The following is a 13,529-nucleotide window of genomic DNA, read 5'->3' as shown; positions in this document are numbered from 1 at the left end:
GAACCTTTAGCGAACCTTTACTATCGCTATAATGCCTGTGAGTATCTGAGCGGACGCACTATCCTGTACGAGTGTGTGGGAGTACATTTTTGTAATTGGTAGAATATTCATCACTTCAAAGTGAATGCAGATGTATGCATATTATTAATCTGTCTAGAGACAGGATAATGTCATTGTTTGGATCAGGAAAAACACAATTGTTCCCCCTTTCATGGAGCTTTTGTAATTGCCAGGTGCAAACACTCTGTGCTGATGAGCTGCTTTGCTGCCTTTCTGCAGGCCATGCTGAACCCAGACCAGTAATATGTTACAATAAAGAGCATTTATGGTTAGAGTTACACATAGCACATATTTTAGAAGTGTTTATGCGCCTTGTACTTTTCCCTTTTGAACTTTTTAAGATTAGAGAAACCTGAGTACATAACTGTGACGTGGACATTACAGACTGAAATTTTTGTCAAACAACAATCTTACATTGATTTTTGATCGAACTTTAATAAGGCTATTGTTGTGATTTAAACCAGATGTGTCCGATTTTAGTTTTTGAAAGCTACTGTCCTACAGCCTATAGATCAGGGGTGTTCAAACGTTTTGCAAAGGGGGCCAGATTCGGTGTGTTAAAAATGTAGGGGGGCCGACCTTGGCAGACGTTCTTTACATAGAACCACAATATATTTAAACACATTTCAGCAAGCCATTCTGTGTTTTACATTTGCTTTTTTATTTTAATTTCAGCGATCTTAAGCATGTCTTTTGGTTCATTTGAAACATGCATATCATATGCAATTGAATATTCACTTAACTTCACTTTTTTAACACTAACTTTTTTTCTAACGGTTAAACAGAAGTAATTGTACTCTTGTGTGCAAATTACATTTGAAACATAAAAAAAATATCTCACCATGGCAGGTCAATATTTACAGAATTTTTAAATAAAATAACAGAAAAATGAGCAAGTAAGAGTCATATCAACAAGTGCAGGGCTCATTTGAAATATGACATATTAGTAAATGTTGATTAGATTTTTAAAAGTTTATTATTCTGGAGTGAAAACTGAAAACTTGTCTGAATTTATGACTTATTTTGATCTTAAAAAACAAAAACAAAATTTATTCAGAGACTTATTGTAAATGACAAATGACTCGTCTGCATTGATGTGATACTGAGATCTGGACTGCAGCACATAGGCCAGGTCTGATTCAAAGGCAGTGGTGTTGATGCACAAGAAGTCTCATATGTGACAGTTATTTCCACTAGGGTTGCAACCCGTCCCGTATTTGACTGTTAAATGTAGCGTTCCTTATTGAACCGAAACGGTACGCGATTTGTTCCATATTCTACAAATGTGTACGTGTAATAACAAAGAAGTTCTTACACGTACAGTAATAACTACGTTATTACACGTTATTACACGTACAGTGTATTCCACAGTTATTACACGTACAGTAATGCATCTAGAGAAAGTTAAAATTATGAGGTGATGAGTGACATTGAAATCTGTATGTGACGTGTAACTGTGTGTGATATGATGCAGGAGAATTGAAGTCGGAAATGTTTTGGTATTTTTGTGGACATAATCCAAAATAATTCAAATTTAATACAAGAAGTCTCTGAAGGCCTTTGTGCAGACCATTAAATATGTGCTGTGCATACATTTTGATTAGGGGCTAAATAATAATTATTATTTTATGAAAACAGAATAATGTAGAAATATTGTGCTGCTTATGAAGAATAAGAAAAGAAAAGAAAAAAAAAAACATCTGTTGCAATCTTAGCCTTGCAATCTCTAGGCTGAAAACTGCTATTAGGAATGAACATAATAAGTTTCACAATTATTATTTAACTCAAGATTCATTGATGAAATCACTCAAGAATGAGTAAAATTATTGTGCTTTATTTTATCTCAATCGAAATGCCCACAAGTCAGTTTTTTTTTTCTTGGAGAGTAGCAGAAAAACAAACAAACAAACAAAAATAAAACCCTAAAGCATACTGTAAACATTTACATTATTTTTTTTTTTTTTTTTTTTGAAAAAATGTCTTCATAAGTAAACTCTGCGCAAAATAACACATTTCATATAGTAGTAAACAGAAGAAACATCATTTATAGGCATCACGCCAAACCATTGGCTTAGATTGTGTTTTGAGGTTGGATCTGCGCAGTTTAACCCATCAGCTCAAATTGCACATCATATGTAGTGAGTCTGAGTTAACTCTAAGACAAGAGCCACCATGAAGCACACAGGTTGGCGAGAAGCTCCGACTCCTCACGCCCGGTCACAGCGATCTCTGTCTCCAGCGCTGCTTCTCCTACCACCTTCCACCGACGTGCTCACAATTGAGGAATCGAGACCAAACACGTGAGATATTTTGGCCAGTGAGAGGGACAATTTCCGGTAAAACTGGAGTCGTGCTCCAGTGAACGACCTTTCGGAGCGAGTCAGCGAACAACTGTTGCCCATGAGAAAGATGTCAGAAAACTGAATGTCAAGGCACTTCCCCATGAGAGGATCTTGTCTTCGAGTGACACAATGTGAGGCAACAAAGTAATTTAAATAAAACTAGTTAAACACTTGGCAACTCCAATTTTTCCCGGACCAGGTTCTCCAATTTTACTCAACACTCTCTTTAAACACGTGAACACATCTTACATCATAGCTTTGGTGTTTCTGCTAACCTGACAAGATCCTCGGACCATAATATTTCTTATCCATTTTTAAATATATGATTTTTTTTATGATAAATCTCATATGTGATGTTGTATCCGTAGGTCTGCAATTTCTCATGACTTTCCAGCATGTTCTTTGGACAAACGTTAAAGTTTAGTTATTGCTAATGAAAATGATGTAATTGGTTTCACTTAACCAGTTAATAAACAGCATAAACCGACTGTGTTCAGGACATGTTTAGATGTTATACTGAAGCTCGCTAGAGGAATCTCTTGTTTGTGAACAGAAGTTCCCAAACAAATTTCCCAAACCGTGGATGTACCTTGCTAGCATAACTCAAGAGCAATGCGCATTCGGAGGGCACCTGGTGCATCTCATCGGTTAACACATCAAATGAAATCTGAAAAACAACTTTAACTTTTTATATTTAGGAATCTCAAAATCACATGGACTCACATGTGAGTGTCGACGTTGGCACTCATGACCTCACACTGCAATGGGTTTGTATAAATGATGACAGTGCATCTGAAATGGCACCAGTTTTGAAGTTGTCACTCTACATGTCTGTCCACAGATTACTGGTTCTTCCTCTGGACAAAACAAAACAACAAACTTTAAAAAAAAAAAAATGTCTAATGGATGTTTGGCTGTTTATGGGTGAGGCAGAAAATGGACTTATTCTGCGCATCAAACTTAAGTGAGTTCTGTGGTGGTAAACAGAAACAGGGAGTAAACTGACTGAAGATGAACTTAAGAGTTTTAATGGTGTGTGAATGCATCATAATACCATTTTGACAGCTACATCACTGTGGTGCGGTTAGGTGTTGATCAATAAAGTATGAGCATAATACTGCATGGCTCCCTGATATGAAATATTCTGGTGAAAGATGTTTAGAGGAATGGGCATCAGGGTAACAATGCTGGGCAGAACTGGAGCACAACTTGCATAACTAAAACAAATTATCTTTTATTAACGGAAAGAATATAGCTACTATCAGGAAAACCTTGGAAAGTTGTTGAAAAATTACAGACCCATAAAATAGCTTGAATAAAATGTCTTGATTTTTTTGTGTTATTTACTCCATCAAAATAATTAAATATAATTTGAATTTTTCTTGACATGTCGCAATATTAAATAAAATACTTTCTCTGGTAAAAATCTACTCAGCTTAGAATCACACACCAATAAATCTCTGATAAACCTATGATTTGTGCAAAGAGTCCCACTAGCATTAGAAAAACAACAACATTGTCTTATGCTGGCAATTGATAAAGGTTAAAACACTCTTCACCATTACTGACTTTCATTTATTGCACCCTGTTACTTCTCTGGTAACCATACACACATTTCTTTTAAACCACACACAGGTTGTGCATGAACTGGAGTTGCCAAGTCGCTGCCACAGATACTGAAGTGTGAGGTTAGGTAACAAAACGAAGTGAAATAAATAAGAATAAAAAAAAAATTAAACAGTACCCCACAAAGCTGCCAGCAAGTCAAGCTAATGTGCAGCTTTGACTTGAGCTTTGATTTTCATACGCAGTAAATAGAACCAGGCGTTTCCACATAAAATACCCACAATTTCATTTGAACTATTTACAAACTCATAAATATATATGTATATATGTATAGATAGTCTACAATAGGAATCATTTTCCTCAAAAACAATCATACAAAAAAAAAAACGGACCATAAAAAACTTTGAACACAAATAAAATAGAATATTTCTATCAAAAAAAAAAAAGAAGGAAAAAGAAACAGGATTAAAGTGTTATTCATATTCCTTTGGAGTGTTTTGCTATGTTGATCTGTAGCAGTACATGTGATGTCGAGCCCTCGGGAGGTTTTTCAGACCTGAGTTGTCTTCGGTCAGGTGCAGATCACAATATCGCTGAGATCCCTGGGAGGGGCCGGGGCCGGGGGCCCGAGGCCTGGCTCATGTAATCCTACACTGAACATACAAAGAAGAAAACTTTTTTTTTTTTTCATAAACTCGGGGTTTGGGTCGGGTGGGTTGTGGGGGGGATTGAAGGACTAAGAAAGGGCAAAGAGGATTAAAAGATCACAGGTTGTCGTTGCCACCCTAAGATTCGGGGGACTGCTCTGACAGAGGTTTGAGCAGGTTTTTGTACGCTAGGGAGTTCAAGTAGCGGGGATACGAGTCTCTTTGCATTAGCGTGTAGATCTGCAACTGGGCATCGTCAAACGTGTGCAAGTTGGGCTCCGGCATGTTCCTGTTAATCGCCTCACGCACTCGAGAGTCAAGACTCACCTGGAAGTTAAGAAAACACAACAATCAGGAAGGACAGAAGGTTTTCTGTTTCTGCAACAGGGATGTGAAAAATTGGATTTTTAGCTTTCTTATCAAGACTTGAAAACGTAGGGTCCTTGGGTTGCATGAGATTATTTCCTTCTAATAACTGGTCCTTGTATTTGTGCAGAACTTGGAGAAATAGTGCAGCAGTGGAGCACATGTGCAGTAAACATGTTGTCTCTAGGCTATACGTTCACACAACAGGTCTTGATACTCAATTCCAACTTTGACACAAATCAGATTTTTTGCAGGGTGAAAAGATCAGAAGTGCCACGTTCAGCTTGATATTTGGATGGGTCGCATAGCATACGGGCAAAAAAAACAAAAAAAAAATCTGATTTGTGTTGCATTTTCTTGCTGTGTGAATGCATTGATGATGCAAAGACAATATGATTTTTTTTTTTACCATGTAATCTGTCAGTCTGGCACAGCTGGAGTTTAAACTCCATATACACACATATCTACATAACTCTGCTTCTCAAAACCCAAAAACTATATCTAAACTTATGTTCATTTGTTCATAAGTTGCCTATGAGAGCTAAATGGTTCCACCTACGTATCATATAAAATGGCCCATCACATTTACCTCTCATTCCTATTTTTAGAAGTTGGCATTTTTAGTACGGCATGTTTAGCTACTGTAGGTCTGACAAAAACTTTAGATCATCTGTTGAATTAAAGTAAAAGTAAGAGTTCAATGAAACACACTCTTGAATACAGACATGATGGACTTTATTACCCCCTGTGTAGAGCTAAACTTTGTGCACAGCTAAGTGTGTGAGGCTTCATCACAAGAACATGAAAGTGGCATCGACATACTCATTGAACTCAGACATCACAAGGTTTCACCCATCAAGGAAACTCTATTTTCCCAAAATATAAATCAATAAAGGTTCCACACCTCTTTCGGCGAGAGAATGGAGATGTAGTCCTCGTAGATGAGCCGGGCCTTCTCCTCGATCACACTTTTATTGGTCTCTTTGCTGAACTCCTCACATGCGAGCCAGAACAGCATGTTCTCCTCGCTGAACTCGGTGCGGAGAAATTGCCGGAAAGAGTTCCTCCCAGCTGGACAGCACATCAGCTTATCAAACGACTGCCCCCACGTGCGCACCTCCTCCAGCGTGGGGTTTGGGCTGCACAGAACATGAGAACATTGGAGCAAGTCTCTTTAACGTCAGATGGAGTAGAAGTCTGTGTTATTTGTCAGGCATTGTTGTGTAGGGATTTTAGCTCACCAGTCTTCACAGTCTGAGGTCCCTTCCTTGACGTCATATGATGCCTTTCGATTCCGTTCATCCCTGTCTTCATTCCTGTTGAGAACAGAGAGAAACACCTTGGCAAGACGCACTCATTTCACAAATGTGGTCATGGATCTAACTTTGTAATTACGTGGTACGAATGACCACAATTATTTAAGTCAGTGTATTCATTAATCACTACGGTAACATCTACAGTATAAAGGTTCTGGCTTCTCCATGCGAGAAGCTGCATTTTTAGTTCAAGTTCAAATGAAACTGTTTCAAAGCAGATGCTTCCTTCTTGGTCAACACCACTGTAAAAAAAAAAGTGTATTTGGGCTGTAGTTCGTGTAATGGACTTATTTACATTAATCTCACTTAATTCTTTTGCTTTAGTGATGAGAACTTGCCGGAAAGTTCTCAACACTTTTTCGTGTTGAATTGACTTAAAAGTTACACATTTTAACTTAAAGGAACTTTTTACTTTGACTTTACTTGGAAACAATTAAGTTCAATGCCACGTTCGTATCCTACATCTGATGTCATAACACAAGCTTCCCCAGGGACAGATCCTGTACCAACCATGGTGCTGTGGAGGAGCAGAGGTAGTGCACAACCCACGTAAGGGTTGCAGGTTCAATTCCTGGCCTGACGACTTTGCCACGTGTCTTTCCCCTCTTTCATAACCCACTTTCTTGTCGAACTACTATCAAATGAAGGCAGCCTGAACCCAGAAGATCCTTTATTAGTGTACGTCTTTATTTGAAGTAAACTAAATGATTTGAGTAAGACTGACTTAAATTTGTCAAGTTAAACAAGCTTAATAAATTAATTTGGATAAACTTAACTGAATTACTTGTTACCAACTGAAGCAACTCAATTAAGTTGGCTCAGCTATTTTCTTTTTTCTGTTATCCTCTCATTTCATTTAAAGTTCTGTTCACTGTGGACAGTGAAACTACTATCAGCTTCTGGTTTATAATAGACCCAAGTTTTGGTGGCTTCTGTTGTTGATCCTGACTTTTGAGGGAGTACTTGAAACTTGAAAACAATTGGGTGTTTGAACAATCAATTTACATGAGTGTTTGAATACCCATTAAAACTAAGACATATAAAACGGGCTGACATTAAGCTTCTGGAATGGGCCTGACCTCAGACATATTAAAAATGTATGAACTATGCTTAGAAGCTGGGTTTGAGCCAGAAAACCAGCCAATAAAAATGAACCGTGTTATTTCTAAGATAAGTGGTCTAACATCTAGTCACCACGATGCAGAAAGGCATTTCACAAATAATTTGCGAGGATTTAAGTACTTGAAACTGTATAGATCATTTCGACCATATGGGTATTTCAGAAAATCGGCAATAAGTTATAACTTTGGGGCTGAATAAGCATCCAACACCCAAAACGAGCAGTCCGAATGCACAATTAAATGGCCAAAATCAGTAACAATCCTGCCAACAGTTGGCTTTTTTCACCAACAAAATAGCATTACAAAATTATTTTTGTCATTAAGCGGCATATATTCATAATTATGTCAAATGTTGTATGCTCAAAATTGATATCTTGTTATCGTGAGTATCAGATAAGTAGCCATTCATAAGATTGTAATAAATTATTACTTTCATCAGGACTGACGTCTTGTTAATGCAATTAGGTGTTTAACAAATGAGAAACTAGTACAGCTTTGTTTTTTACTGTAGGTCTAAATGTTAAAATTGTAAAAGTAGTTCGAGAAATTGAATAAAATATGAGCATTAGTTAATCATTTATATTCCTTCTAATTTTGACTGATTCAAATGCATCACTTTGAATGCAGCGTTGCCGACAAGCGAAGCGCTTACACAGACATGCATATGAAAATGATGTTCAGGCTTTCCTGAATGTAATGAGGCGGCTGCTGCTGAAGCGACATCCACGGATCACATGCAAATCTGTCAAGAGTGTAAGACAGAAGCTGACGCCTGCTTTTGAGACACTCGAGCTCAAGCGGCGGGCGTCTTGCGTGCGACGATGTCGGCCATGCTGCACCTCAGCAATCGGGTTCTCGGTTTGTGGAAGACCTACCAGGAGCAGCTACAGCAGCAGCACCAGCAGAAGCAACACGCGTTGGAGCCCCGCGGGTTGGCCTGGCTCGGCTGGTCCTGCTGGGCCGGTGCAGTTCCCCCCGCTGCCGACTCCTGCTGCACCGACATCTGCCTCTTTCGCATCTCCATCCGCTCTGATCCCATGGGCTACAGACAGCGGAGAGTGGGGGGGGGAGAGAGAGAGAGAGAGGGTGAAGGGTTTGGAGTGTTGATGTCAGGAATAGTATGTAACTGAGATTTTATCTCGCAAGAAAAGCTCTTGGCCTGCAATGCATTAGTGTGATGGAAATCAGTTCCAGTGTAACAAGTGTAGCAAGGGCAGCACTGGGTGTAATGCTGCAATGTGACAGTAGAGAAGATGGTAGTGTCAATCCATTTTTTTGGCAACCCGTTGAAAGGAAAACTAAAGTAGAAAGAGACACTCTTCATAAACACCCTTCTAATTGTTTATGAAGAGTGAAATCTGTGGGAATGGGAAGAGTTTCGTGATGACGACACCTTACTGTTAGAACTTCCCTTAACAACGGTTAAAATCAAACATATAATGTCCAAATCTGAGACTTTCCAGCTAAATGCAGCAGACCAGATATTATTTGACTCAATCATGTGCTGGCATGCACTGCTGGACACTCTGAGGAAAGACAGTTTGATTCTACTGATGTTGTCAGAAGGGGGAAATGACTTTTGTTATTTTCTTCTTTAAATCTTTTTCTTAGCCCTGGCATAATGCATCTAGAAATCTCTAACTGGTTCTCTGCTCTGTTTATGATTCATAAATGGTAACATTTAAAAATAAGAATAGCATGGAAGCTGTTGTCAACTCACCCCCCCTTTCTTTTTTTTTTTTTTTTTTTTTCAATTTTTGCGTTTGCCTGGAAAACATTGTTGAGAATGACACCCATGATATACTGTGTAATGTTACCATGGGAACCAGCCATTTGTATACACTATGGTAACTCAGAGGGGACAACATTAATCATTTACCAAAATCACCTTCATTTACAGGCTTGTGTTCACCTATGATTAGCTGAGATAAAGATTGCTCATGAGACTCGAGTTCCAAACCCTGATTTTAAGTTGAGCCTAAAGTCTTCAGAGGATAAATCAAAGTTGAGAGTTTCAGATCAAACTCTCAACTTTGATTTATAAGATCACATGACTCGTGATCTTATGGCATCAAATACAAGTTTATAAATCACATAATGATTGATGTAGAGTGGTGTGTGTGTGTGTGTGTGTGTGTGTGTGTGTGTGTGTGTGTGTGTGTGTGTGTGTGTGTGTTGTGCCATTTTTGCAGAGAATTTATCTGAGTCTCAAATCTCTCCTCATGGGAGCCCCCTGCTGGCATGGGCACCCTCTTACTTCGCTTATGCCTTGGGCTGGCTCTGGCCATGTAGGCTTCTGTTATCAAGCAGGCTATACGAGGAATTGCTGTTCTAATTGTGAGTGTGGATATCTGGCCTATGCACAAGAATCCCATCGGTTTGCAGGCCTATAGACAGACAGGAATGTGAGCTGATTCTAACAAACGTGTCATCACCGGGTCAGACTCTGCCAAATCCTGTCAGATCATTTATGTAACAAAGCGGACTCTTCCGACACACGGCATCGTCCGGACACTACCTGGCGGAAGACACGAAGCCTTAAAATATGTCTAAAGATTTTGGTGTAAGGGAGGCGAGTGGGGGTGGGGGTGCTGAAAGCGCAGCTTGCAAATCTATATCTCAGCATCGTTCTATCGCATCCTTTTCAATGAATACACCATTTACCCATTTCTAAAATGGACCCGCGGTTTTTTTTTCTTTTTAAAAAAAAAATTACTATCATTTGCTTGGTTTGTCGTTCATTTCTTTCTTTTTTTCTTTTTTTTTCTCAGATTACCCGAGCAGGCATCAGCCCTCAGACGTCGTGCGTCTTGCCAAATGGTACATTTTTACGCATTAGGCATTGGGTGTACTTCAAAGCTGGCACTAGCAGTAACTAGCAGTACGCTAGGGTTTGACTCAAAAGCGATATAGAGAATGGAACGGAGGGGGCGGGGGTGGTCGCATCCTCTGAACGCATAAATCATGAAAACTCCAACTAAATCACTGTTCTCCACAGGGGATTATGTGTCCCCTTACTGATTTAACATCAGAAATAATAATAATAATAATAATAATAATAATAATAATAATAATAATAATAATAATAATAATAATAATAATAATAATAATAATAATAATAATGAAAACACTCCACTGGTGAGTCGCGCATCACATCAATTGAAAGTGCCATCATGAAGAACCGTAGCGCTTCATCGCCCTGGACAACCACAGAAAAGACACTGCCTGGATCTGTTAATGACATGCCGTTAACAAAAAAAAAAAAAAAAAAAAAAAACGACCTTAAACGCACCGACCATAAAATCCCACCTGCAAAGATACAACTGCTTACTCCCAGTACTTACAATTTCACCATGTATGCACCACGAGAAGAGGGAATTCTCTGCTTTGATTACATCCGATGGAACATAAGGCTTTTTCCCCCTCTCCTCCGACCGGGTGCTTCTACCCAGTACGCATGCGTCTCCTCTCCAACTCGTAGTAGCCCAGTGAAGAGCGTAAACCCCGACAATATGTCACAGGTTTACAGTGCAGGTCGTTTAACATAAACGAATGTTACAAGCACTGTCCGATAGTCAAATTATAGTAGGAAATACGGGTGCATCACCGTGGATTAGAATATGATCGGAAATGTAATTTGTTTCAGTATTTAAGCTCAAAAGGTGAAACTCAAATAAATCATTACACACAGACTGATATATCTGAAGTTTTTATTTCTGTCCATTTCAATAAGGGGTGATTTGAAAACTCCAGATTTTCCCCAGAAAATAAAAATGTTACATAAAACTAATGAGAAAGGGATTTTATAAAGTAGCAATGGATTGTTGTAGCCATGTTGGCCTAGTTATTCATGGTAAAGCAGTCAATTACTGACTGCTTCCAAACAGAAAATAAGCTATAAAGAGTCATTGGTAGAGAATCTGAATGTTAACACAGTAGTGTATCCATGAATACTTATAGAAAGTTTGGTGGAAGCAAACTCTTATCAGAGTTTGTGATGAGAGATTGTCAGGTGTAGGTGGGGAAATCTCAATATCCCTCACCTTAGCACAACACAAACACTGAAAAAACACATTAAGCTTCAATTTCAGTTAATTTATATTACATTGGCTTGCAGCTGATGAAAACTCAAAGCTGATGTTTTTATTGCAGTGATACATAATAGCCATGACTAATATTTAATACAGAAATATTCTGGACATATAATAGTCTACCCAATCATGAGGAAGATCCCTGATTTAACACTTGTCTAGTAAACCGTCCTTGACAGGATGAGAGTAAACAACAAAAATGACTGAAAAGTTGACTGTTCATAGAATGATGTATCCAGTTATTAACAATAGAGACAAGCTGAAAATTTCTATTAAATCATTTCAGAGTTTGTTCCTGCCTCTGTAGAGTTACATAGACATATGAGATTTATCTCTCTGTGTGTACTGAATCTAAATAATTGTTACATTTTCTTTTTTGACTTAAATAATATGTGAGTTTCTAATCAAAAAGTCACAAGTAGATATAATTCAACTGACAAAACAGAATCAAAATCATTTGTAAGTTTAATTTTTTGAAATGAACTGCGGACATGTTCAATACTTAAATTTATTGATAGGCCACTCTGGCCCCATGTGTAAAATATTGAATGATGCTTTATAAACAATAAACATTTTCAGATTTGTAGCAACCTTTGGGAAACAAAATAAAAAGAATAATAAACACAAATGTCACCTTAAAGTTCTCCTAAAACTACAGTAGTAATATATATATATATATATATATATATATATATATATATATATATATATATATATATATTAAAATTGTCACTATATTGTGACAGTTTAGTATGAGACAGTTAATATGTGAAAAAATTCCTCACTGTGTTAGTGTCATCTGCAGAAATACGCAGCTCCTGGTCAGAAACAACCAATCTGAGTCAGGAGAAGGATTTTATCGCTGTCAATAACCCTTGTGTACACGCTGCTTACACCCTTCCCTATCCTCTCTGTTATGCTAAGCTTCTTCCCCACAACAGTGCCTGCCATGAATGTGCATGGCCGCCAATGATGGCAGATAAACAGTTTTCTTGAAAGTTGTTTCTCCGCCATTAGCACGGCTGCAGCAAACCGGCAAGCTTGAGCTTGCACATACAGGAGGATGATTGACAGCGTTAACACCCTCCTTACGGCTCTGATTGATTGTTTCTGACTTAGAGCGGCGTATTTCTGGAGATGACAGTAGAACCAAAGGGAGAAAGACTTGATTTTTTTCCAGATTATTTGCCTATATTGACACAACATAATGACAGTTGTATGTGTAAAAATAACCAGCATTTTTATATCAAATTTACCTACTGCAGCTTTATGCACATTTATTCACAGAATATGTTGAAAATACTCAATTTAGAAAATAAATCTCCATGTTTTTATTTTATTTTTTATTATTATTAAGTCTTCAGCCTTTGCCTGCAATCGCTGTCTGTGCTGCTAAAAACATTGCAGAGTGCATGCTGTAACTCAGTCTGCTGGGCGACTTTCAACTTTTTAGATTTTTTTTAAACACACAATTGTATAATTATATGTACATACTTCAAATGAATGAATGAAAACGACACTGTGCATAACTGTGGTTGAGAGCGTGTTGATAAGCTGCATTTATTGATGTCACCCCAGCTGCAGCATGAAAAAGAAAGGGGCTCTGCAGAAGAAAAAATATTAGAAAATCACACAGTTACTGTTAAATATTTGTAGTCGTGATTAAACCACACTCCTCAATTTTCTCCTTCATTTTTGCCACTGTGATGTCCCTACATTTCTCTATCATTAGCTGGCAACGAACTGGCTGGATAATCAGCATTCAGACCACAAATGCATTGTACTTGAAATATAAAACTACCATCTATTGCATCCAAGCAATAAGAATTGGAATATTGCACACATTAATTTTGCAGTGACAACTGCAATTCAATATATTGTGCAGGTTTAGCTGAAAGAGTCATTGCTGTGACCCCTACCCCGCTGTACAGGCCAGTTTCAGAGCAACAGTTTGAACCTCATTAAAGAGACCACACATGTATCTCCATGCCACATATTTAACTGTCAGAAAACCACTACA

General features: G+C 38.1%; 1 protein-coding gene across 1 annotated transcript; it reads right to left on the bottom strand.

Moving 5' to 3' along the window:
• Positions 1-3,078: 3,078 nt before the first annotated feature.
• rgs20 (regulator of G protein signaling 20) lies at positions 3,079-10,884 on the bottom strand. The gene is made up of 5 exons (XM_015016346.1): positions 10,763-10,884; positions 8,294-8,460; positions 6,223-6,297; positions 5,886-6,120; positions 3,079-4,942 (listed from the first exon to the last, which is right to left on the bottom strand). The coding sequence occupies exons 2-5, from the start codon at positions 8,455-8,457 to the stop codon at positions 4,754-4,756; spliced, it is 663 nt and encodes a 220-aa protein (XP_014871832.1). The 5' UTR covers positions 8,458-8,460; positions 10,763-10,884; the 3' UTR covers positions 3,079-4,753.
• Positions 10,885-13,529: the final 2,645 nt, after the last annotated feature.

Source organism: Poecilia latipinna, unplaced genomic scaffold, assembly GCF_001443285.1.
Source record: "Poecilia latipinna isolate Pla-1442-1.1 unplaced genomic scaffold, P_latipinna-1.0 Scaffold2009, whole genome shotgun sequence".
NCBI classification, from domain to species: Eukaryota; Metazoa; Chordata; class Actinopteri; order Cyprinodontiformes; family Poeciliidae; genus Poecilia; species Poecilia latipinna.
The sequence above is the reverse complement of the archived record's forward strand: the minus strand, read 5'-3'. Positions and strand labels throughout refer to the sequence as shown.

Excerpts from the sequence above, each read along its gene's own strand:
- rgs20 (XM_015016346.1), bottom strand. The coding sequence starts at position 8,457 with ATGGGATCAGAGCGGATGGAGATGCGAAAGAGGCAGATGTCGGTGCAG. Across the intron at positions 6,298-8,293 it reads TGCTGCTGTAGCTGCTCCTG|GAATGAAGACAGGGATGAAC; the intron begins GTAGGTCTTCCA and ends TGTTCTCAACAG. Across the intron at positions 6,121-6,222 it reads ACCTCAGACTGTGAAGACTG|CCCAAACCCCACGCTGGAGG; the intron begins GTGAGCTAAAAT and ends TGTTCTGTGCAG.